The sequence below is a fragment of the Sander vitreus genome, chromosome 3 (genome assembly GCF_031162955.1).
Source record: "Sander vitreus isolate 19-12246 chromosome 3, sanVit1, whole genome shotgun sequence".
NCBI classification, from domain to species: Eukaryota; Metazoa; Chordata; class Actinopteri; order Perciformes; family Percidae; genus Sander; species Sander vitreus.
In genome coordinates this window covers 30653637-30663444 of record NC_135857.1, presented here as the reverse complement: position 1 = coordinate 30663444, position 9808 = coordinate 30653637, and the positions used below count along the sequence as shown (strand labels likewise).

The 9808-nt window shown below is 37.8% G+C and overlaps 1 protein-coding gene across 1 annotated transcript; it reads right to left on the bottom strand.

Annotated features, from left to right (window-relative positions):
• Nucleotides 1–1812: 1812 nt before the first annotated feature.
• LOC144515919 (galectin-4-like) lies at nt 1813–9166 on the bottom strand. The gene is made up of 12 exons (XM_078247118.1): nt 9122–9166; nt 8115–8203; nt 6069–6273; nt 5389–5502; nt 5216–5269; nt 4061–4132; nt 3726–3761; nt 3533–3550; nt 3403–3432; nt 2500–2588; nt 2245–2410; nt 1813–2158 (listed from the first exon to the last, which is right to left on the bottom strand). The coding sequence occupies exons 1-12, from the start codon at nt 9164–9166 to the stop codon at nt 2012–2014; spliced, it is 1065 nt and encodes a 354-aa protein (XP_078103244.1). The 3' UTR covers nt 1813–2011.
• Between the last annotated feature and the right edge of the window lie 642 nt (nt 9167–9808).

The window sequence follows — 9808 nt, the reverse complement described above, 5'->3', positions numbered from 1 at the left end:
GTTACCCGAGGCAAATAAGCTCCTCACCTTTGCTTTTGGCTCAAGCACAGTGTTATTACACATTTTGTAAAAAAAAAAAAATTATGCTGATTTTTTTTTCTACAACTTTGCACTAATGTTTTTTTTTTTTTTTATATATATATCATTGTATGTTTGTTTATAATTTGTATATCTTTTACGCCTTTTCATTTTGTGTTTTAATTACTTTCTGGTTACAGTCATCCTGCACACGCCTCTAATAAGAATCTGTCCACATGTAACAACTTGCATATTCATAAAGGCAGAGAACATAGCCTGTGAAATCATTGCAGGGCATCCAAATCCAGTCGATGGGAGTGTTTTCCGTAAATGAGCAAAGAGACTGGGAAACATGACTAACCTCGTCATCTGACATCATCCTGCCACACTTTTATTCTGGGATATTTTAGTTACTTGAGGTTTAGCACTGTAAATAGAAGTCTGGTACCAGCAGAATCGAGGAGGAGACAGAAAGCAAAGCGTGTGTTCATTCAAACCTCTGCTTCGAGGTCCACTAGCTGCAACTTTGCATCATGCATGCACTTATTTTTAAATATATATATATATATATATATATATATATATATATATATATATATATATATATATATATATATATAGTATATATATATATATATATATGTATATATATAGTTCATCATTTTGTCTTTAGACTGGACCATATTCCAACACACATTTTGGGAGAACATTTGTTGAAATGAGGCGCTGTGTTTTTCAGATGTATGCATCAAAGGTACTTATATATGAAACAGTATACAGTTATCCTTTATACCTGTAGCATTACTGAAATTCCTTGTTAAGATGAAATGTACATTTCTTGCTATACATTTGGTACTGTATGCTCATTGAGTGATAGTCCTCCATTGTTTGTGAACTACAGAAAGTGGTGCTGAGACTGAGGCACTCGTCTGATTTGGTCTGTACAAATATTTTACCAATTTGAAAGCAGATAGATGCACCAGCAGTGTTTAGGGTTGGGCATCGTTTAGATTTTAACAATTCTGATTCCAATTCCGATTCTTCTTTTCGATTCCGGTTCTTATCAATTCTCGATTCCGATTCTTTTAGGGGTGGAGTTGAAACGGGTCACATGTCTATTTTCACAAATAAGAGGAAGTTTTATTTAGATTCAGTGGTGGTTTGCAGTTTTACAGGGCTTTTTCAATGTAAAATAAAGCCAGACTAGAGCGCTGCTTACTGTGCTCCAAGGCTACAATACAACAAGCGCCTGGCAGCTTCGGAAACCAAAACTTGCGCATGTTAAATTGGGAAGCGATGATCAGATTTGAAACCAAATCCTCTAAACGATTCTAATAAAGAAACGATTCTACTGGAATCGTAATTTTTGAAACGATTCCAAGTAGGAATTGATTTTCGAAGCCCAATCCTAGCAGTGTTACACCAACTAGTGTGTTTGAAACATTTTGGCCTTTGGACAAAAAGAAAAACTGATCCTCCGAGGGGATCCCAGCAAAAACTGAATCTCCTTCGTGATTACAGTCAGTTCAGCCTTAAATCTTTACCTTCAGTGCCTTCAGAGAGCCAGTATTTTGCATTACAGTAAATGTGTGCGTTGATTGTGAGTCTCCTGATGTGTTGAATTGGGAGAAGACTGTACTATAATTGCCTTTATATTGTCATGATTTGTAAACAAAGTTTTATACAGTACCTGCAGTATTTTGTATAAGAAATAAATGTGTTCATCGTGAATGAGCTCTCCTCCTGAGCTTTGGTGTAGTCAATATTAATCTCATCCATAGCATATGTGTAAGTGACAAGTTTATTACAATACAGCCGGCGATGACGTAACGTTTTGTCAAATTAAGATTTATGATCACACAGCAGGAAGATTAAGAACCTGAGATAACACAGTGGCTGACATATCCTCTGAAATATCATCTAAACACTGAAAAACCCATGAAATAGATGAATAATGTACAAAATTTATAGTGTCTAAAAGGTGTGTGTGGTCTCAGAAGTGGATGTAGGAGATCTGCACGTCGCCTTCTATCTCCAGCATGTCAATCTCATTAAAGGACTGCAGGCGGTGGACAAAGTCGAACAAGTGCTGCCCATTCACAAACACCTTGAACCTCTGGTTCCCGCAGCGAATCGACATCTGAGAAGCAAAGGACAGAAAAGTCAGGACACCGCTGACCCACAGTGAGTCAAAATAATGTAAATGGATTCTATATAAATACTTACATCAAAGTACTGTCCCTCCATGAAGGGGTTCAAGCTGGCCTCTCTGTCCTCCTGGCCCCAGTTACCTCCAATCATGCTGTTCCTCACCACGATGCCGTCCCTCACCCTGGGGTTCATATGGAAGGCAATGTCCCGAGATCTGCTCACCTTAAAGTTGATGCCGATTCTGCAACACACAGACCCAGGAGTGTAATATGAGTCTGTTAGCACTCACGTTATACTGACTTTAGTGTATGTATAGTCACAAACACACACCTTTCTGCTCCATAGGGCACCATGCCTCTGATGATGATGGTCCGCTTAGGGTACATCCCTCCTGGGATCATGTTGGAGTAGGGCACAGGCTTAAAACACAGCAAAAAAATAAATAAATAAGACAGGTAACATAATAACATGACTAACAGACAACTTCAATATACCTAGATCCTACTGAGGTAAAAAAAAAAAAAAAGTAGCCTGAAGGTGACACCAAAGTAGACGGTTATGTTGTTGCCAGTGGTGAAATGTACTGAAGTACATTTACTCAAGTACTGCACTTAAGTACAATTTTAGGTACTTGTACTTTACTTGCGTATTTCCATTTTGTGCTACTTTCTACTTCTACTCCACTACATCTCAGAGAAAAATACTGTACTACAATTAGTGAGTTTCAGTTACTTTACAAATTAAGATTTTTGCAGACAAAACATACAAAGTTAAAGTCAATTTCTCGATTGGCAATTGGTTAATAGTTTGGTAACACTTTACTTGAAGGTATCTACATAAGAGTGACATGACACTGTCATGACACATGAACCCTAACCCTAACTCTTACCCTAACCATAACTTGTTATGACAAAAACTGAATGACACTGTCTGACAGAAGCATTATGTCATAAACGTTTATGATTTGTTTATAATGTTTATGACACGTTCATGACAGTATCATGTCACTCTTATGTAGATACCTTCAAGTAAAGTGTAACCAATAGTTTTAGTGCACATTCGTTGGAAAAACATTTCATGGTACCAGCTTCTCAAATGTGAAGATTTGTTGCTTTTCCTTTTAATTATTGACCACTGAGACATGGCGTCACCCAGGCTTTTCCCTTTGGTTTTAATAACAGGAAGTCTGACACTGACTGTACTGCAAATGAGTGTGGAACACATTTTACTTACAGGATTGTAGACCGGCTGCCCGCCCATGCCCTATAATCAGATTAACATATGTAAGATTTAAATTGGAATACCAGAATTTAAAAAAATACATAGAGGGCTTTATGAATGTGTAATCATGCAGTATTCTCACCGGCAGGCATGATCCTCCCTGACAGAAGACAAAATAAAGTAAGTCCATTAAATACAAACTACTGATTACATAGCTACAAACTGTTGTTTGATTTACATGAAAAATGACCGTGTCGTAGTGTAATATAAAACATTAAAATGTGTAAATAATACAAAAGGAAAATCAAATCAGTTATTATAACATTGTTTCATACCCCCATACCACCTCCCATTCCTCCTGGATATCCACCCTGTGAAGAAGCACATATTTTAAAAAGAAAGATTTAATATGATTTTGTTCTGTGGCTTATTGTGACTTTGATCAATTTAGGTCGGTGTTTTTTTTCTGTATTAGTGACATTTACATAATAAACTAATGAATTTGAATTTGAGCGCTGAGGAAGAGCAGAAATTAAAGTATTTATTCACCCCCATGCCACCTCCTGGATATCCTCCCTGTTGAAAAGTTGTAATCATGTCAAATACTGTTTAATTATGTATTTAATCTAATTTTGACATTTGAATAAATCCTCATCCTAAGTATACTTACTTCCATTCCTCCTCCCATTTCTCCTCCCATTCCTCCTCCCATTCCTCCTCCCATGCCACCTGGGTATCCTCCCTGTATGTCAGTTGGAAGAAGCAAGGCTTATGCAAATATGTTCACTGTATTTCATTATAGTTTTAGTAATATTTGAAAAAGAAACTACCTTCAAAGACAAAAATAATAATAATATAACTTACCCCCATGCCACCTCCTGGATATCCTCCCTGTTGAACAGTGTGTTGTGAACATGTTAGTCCTGTAAAATACTGTGCTGGAATTTAATTTTTATACTGAAATGATGTATACTCACTCCCATTCCTCCTCCCATTCCACCCTAAAAAGACCAAACAAAAGTGTAAAATAGTCAAACAAATCTAATTAACAAACATAAAGTGCACAGAAAAAGACATCTTGTCATAAGAGTGGAATAATTATTTAATGCAACGGTACAACAGGACATTTGCTGCAGCAACTACTACTAACACTGCAGCTGCTACTAGTATTAGCATACTAATATATTCACCTATAATAACCTGTTAACAAACATTGGAAATCATCTTACCACCACTAACATTTACCAACCATTAAAGGAGAATTACCTACCTACCCATGTGCAGTGATTCCTTCGAGGGAACACAGCGAATCTGACTGGAATATTGGATTGTATAAGTTCGACAATCGACTAGTGTGGACTTGACCGGAAAACAGGAAATAAACAGAGGTATGTGCACTGGCTGGAACACAGCTTTTATGCCTTTCTGTCACATCTACTGCAGTCAGATTCACTGTGTTCCCTCAGAAGGAATCACTGCACATGGGTAGGCACTTGTAATGACATTTCGAGCATGTTTAGAGGCTTAAAACACGTTTAAAACGTGCCCTGTTTAAGCCTGTTGGGTGCTAACGCTAGCAGGAGGATAACACGGTGTAGGCAGCACCAATTGTTTTAGTTTTTTTTGCTACTGCCAGCACTCCACATTTCCAAACAACACAGCTACGTGTTGAAATTGACCGGAATTCTCCTTTAATTGCTTAACACCTGTAAAAACGTTGGTTTTACCATTGCACATTGAGGTTTCAGCTTTGCTAAAGCTTGAAGTTATACACTTTTGAAAACCCAGCAAAACAAAGCAAGCACAAACACAGTATAACGGTTACTGTTTTACTCACTCCCATTCCTCCAGGATACCTATCCATGCCACCTCGAGCACCCTGACACACAAGCAAAAAAGGTTAGAAATCAGCTGTGTGATTTATTATGCTGCTGAATTTATTTGCCCCAACAAAGCCCAAAGCATTAAGCGGAAAGCTTCAGGGACAGGAAGTCTCACCCCTATGATGTTAATTGTCTGGATGGAAACATCTCCTGCGATCTGCAATGCGCAAACCCTGTTCAAAGGGAGACGATGTTCGAAGGTGTAGAAGTCATTCCCATTGACTTTAATCTGCAACGGGATAATGTGAAATGTTACCCAGAGTGTGCCATGGCATATATATATATATATGTATATATATATATATATATATATATATATGGTCCAATAATTAATAATTATGTAGGATAAACCTGTTGAAGAGATATTCACACAATTTCAAACTGCATACATTACTGCAGCACAACAGTAAACTTCAGTTCATAAAAGGGTAACAGTTTACTTAAACCCCCTTCTAAGCATTGACAGGCACTATATAAACATTTAATAAAGGGTTTATAACACACTATGTGTATGATAATGCCTCCTGTGGGCAACAATAAGGCAAGGCAAGGCAAGCACATTTCAGCAACAGGGCAATTCAAAGTGCTTTACAGAAAACATGGATAGTAAGTGGATAATAGAGTATATAAACATATTATGAATGACAATGTCGTAAAACAGTTGTAATAATATAAAAAATGTATTCATAGGACGATAGTTGACAGAAACTGTACATTAAATACCATTACATCTGCTTACAACTACATTATAGGGTGTTATATATGTTATATGTGTGGACGTGTGGTTGGGCTGACCTGGTAGCCCTGAGAATTGACCAGGATGACCATTTCAAAGACCTGGCCTTTCCTGAAGGGCATATCACGGATCTTGTTCTCAGAACCCCAGGATCCCTCCTGACAAGAGTTAAAGACCACCTTGTCCCGGCCGTCAAATCGAGGGTTAAAGTGGAGGGCGATGTCACTGGACTCAGACTCTCCGCAGAGCAGGTTGATTAAGAACCTGCCAAAAAATAACAGCAAAATACAAAATACAAAATAACGCCAACATGTTCTGCTACTTCTGCTACTTGGGCGGAGTGATTTGCTTTGCAGCAAGCCTTTCTGAGAATATAGTTCCCAGTTTGTTTACGGTTAGAAGATGGCTGTGTCTCATGTTACGTTGTTTTTTGTACACGCTGTGACTCTACAAATCACAACGTGTAAATATGAACATGTTGCCATTATTTTGTCACTTATTCGGAGCAGTACGCTAGTTGGAACCAGTTACCTACAGGTTCTGTGCTAGGCTAAGCTACCGGTGGAACCGTCAGACAGCGTTACAACACGCACGGACACGAGAAGGGTATGTATCGACTTGTCTTACTCTGGGGGTTACGGTGAATAAGCTAAAGTCCCAATAAGTCGGCGTGTTCCTTTAAAAGTTTGAACCCATACATTTCCACTTTGTTTGTTTTTCTGAGAATGCGCGGTAAACAGGCAAATTCTCAGAAAACACCTACTTTTATGCTATGATTTACTAAGGTTATTATTATCAGTATTATTATGGCATTTCGATATGATACCTTGATGTGTCCCCCCCTTATTTTATTTTGTGTAATTTGTAGTAAATTGTACAGTCCTCCCAAATTATAGTCCCAGTCTACTGGACAACACAAATTGTGTGCTAAGAATACCAAATACAATGTACATGGAAGCTGAACAAACATGATCCTTACTGTTAAAGAATTAAAAAAAAAAATGAATCAACTAAAATAATTCAAGGTGCATTGGTCAACTATAGAAATGTACAGCATTGTATGTATTGCCCTTAGTAACAGACTTCATTTAAAACACATTTGAAATGTTATCAGCCTTTTCTACTTATCTCAACAACTGTCATAATATATTCATCAAACTTCTAACAATATGAACAGCAGTTTTCATACAGCAATATAACAGTAACAATGACATGATAATTATAAAAAAAAAAAAAGAATGGTCACAACTTTAATAATAACTTAAATGAACAGCAGTATGCACCTGTTGTATTTTAATCCAGGCTGATAACAATAAGGTAAAATCACTGCTGGGTGATCACAAAAGGCTCCAGGATTAATGAATCCTGACTGTTAGCCTGGTGGGGAGCAGGCTAGCTGTTAGCCTGGCTGTTAGCCTGGTCGGGAGCAGGCTAGCTGTTAGCCTGGCTGTTAGCCTGGTCGGGAGCAGGCTAGCTGCACAGAATAAATCTCCATGGTGATTTATGTGCCTCCACTTTCGTGAAACCGAGTCAAGGCTAAATCCATCCAGGATAACGGGGAAATCCCGGCTTAATCCCTTATCTTGGTTTTGTGAAACAGGCCCCCGGTCAGGTATGTGCAATGTTTACTTGGTGGGCTGTAAAAGTACCTTAGATATTACTATCTTCAAAAGGGGAGGGTGAGGTGATAAAAGTGGAGCTGTGTGTTACAAGTCTGAAATGCACCAAAGAAACCTGCTCCACCCAGAATGAGATGACATAAGGTGTTCCCTCCGTTTTTAATAGTGTCAAAAGGTTTTGGTTAGAGATACAAAAAATAAAAAATAAAAATAAAGATTTGTTTTTGTTTTCATAACTACTTTTTTTTTAATATAATATTTTTGGACATTTTCAGCCTTTATTTTGATAGGACAGCTGAAAACATGAAAGGGGAGAGAGAGGGGAAATGACACGCAGCAAAGGGCTACAGGTCGGAGTCGAACCTGAGTCCACTGCGTCGAGGAGTAAGCCTCTATATATGGGCGCCTGCTCTACCAATTGAGCAATCCAGGCGCCCTGTAACTCCTTTTTTCAGATTAAGAATGAATTTCAAGATGAATACTGACCTGGTAATGTTCTCAGGAATGGACCCCTGGATATAAATGGACACCCCTTCCCTCAGGCCTCCATTAATTGGCCCCAGATAGGGAATTCTCTGTACAGTGCACAAATAATATTAATCCACACTGCACAATGTTTACAAGCAGTAGTTTCCATTAAAATGAGTGTAGCAATAGATAATGATTTCACTGTTTCTTTGGATGCAGTAAAGGAAAGGAAAGTACAATGCTGTACTCTTTTTGGTTTATACCTTCTCTATAGTGCATACTGTACTAGGGATGGACCAAATGTATTCAATTAAAATCATACTGAAACTTTTACCAACAATTTGTTTTACTCATGCTGCAGTTTTCAACAAATAAATTCACTGAATCCCATAATGGATGAATACATAATGTATCGACAGCAACCAACAACGACCAGAATTGAATCAACCAATACGTTTTTCGTTTTAATGTATTTATTGTTAAGTTTGTGTTTTGTATTTTCTTTTATGTATTTGCTGTTGAGTTTGATGTATTTTCCCATCCCATCTAGGGACAGGCATTGCAAATTAGCTCAGGCTATAAATGCTGTGGTGTGTGGCATAGGGTTACTCTACATACTTGTCCCTATACAAATAAACATTAAAATAATTTCTTTTTTTAAATCAATAAGCGCATAGAATCTTTAAATCTTGATATTATCTGTCATTAATGTGGACAAGCATCAGTAAAGAGACAGCTTGAAGAATCTAAAATATAATTGTTTTTTTATCAGGGGTACGTGCACACAAAACAATTCACTATGATATCAATTTTAGGTTATATTGTTGTCTAGAGTGCAACATAATCCTGTACCAAGTCCTCTGAAGAACAAAATATAGTTTGGAAAGCATGGACCAGATTCTTTTGTCAGAACTATGTCACACTAACAGATTGTTTTTGCGTGGCTGACCCCACTGGTGATCAAATGGTAATCCCTAGGCATTAGTGTGATTCATTACTCAGCAGCAGTCAGTTCAGATACTTACAGGGCCGTAGATTGGCTGATAGCCAGGAGGAGCAACAAACGACATGGCAGCAGTCGGTGAGACGGACGGGCAGACAGAATCGGGAGGGTTTTGTCAGGAACTGATTTCTGCTGGAGGCCTTGTTTTATACAAGTGATACGGGAGGGGCAGAGCAGGGTACCAAGCCCAGGGCTGCATCACCATGTTGACTTTGGAAGTACAAGATGACCATTAACCATTGACCCCGCAGGGGAGTGGCACATTACAACAAAAGACAGTGTTAAATGTGTGTGTGTGTGTGTGTGGCAAGAAAAAAACAGCTATTATTGCAACAAGGAATTAACTCCATTACAAGTTAAAGTCATGCATTGAAAATGCCACTTAAGTAAAATTACCCAAGTATAATCAAGTAAATGTATACTTAAACTAATAATGCAGAAAATGGCCCCTTTGAGTGTTACATTACTAAATATATTAGATACTTATTACTGATGTATAATTAGGCATTTTACTGTTTACTGTACCTAAAGCTGTCAGATAAGTGTGGCAGAGGGAAAAATATCTCTGTGGATATTAGTGAATAAAAGTATAAATAAGCATGAAACGGAAGTACTCAAGTAAAGTACAAGTACCTCAAATTTGTACTGAACTACAGCACATGTACTTTACTTTCTTTAGTTACTTTCCACCGCTGCTTTTATATTATTT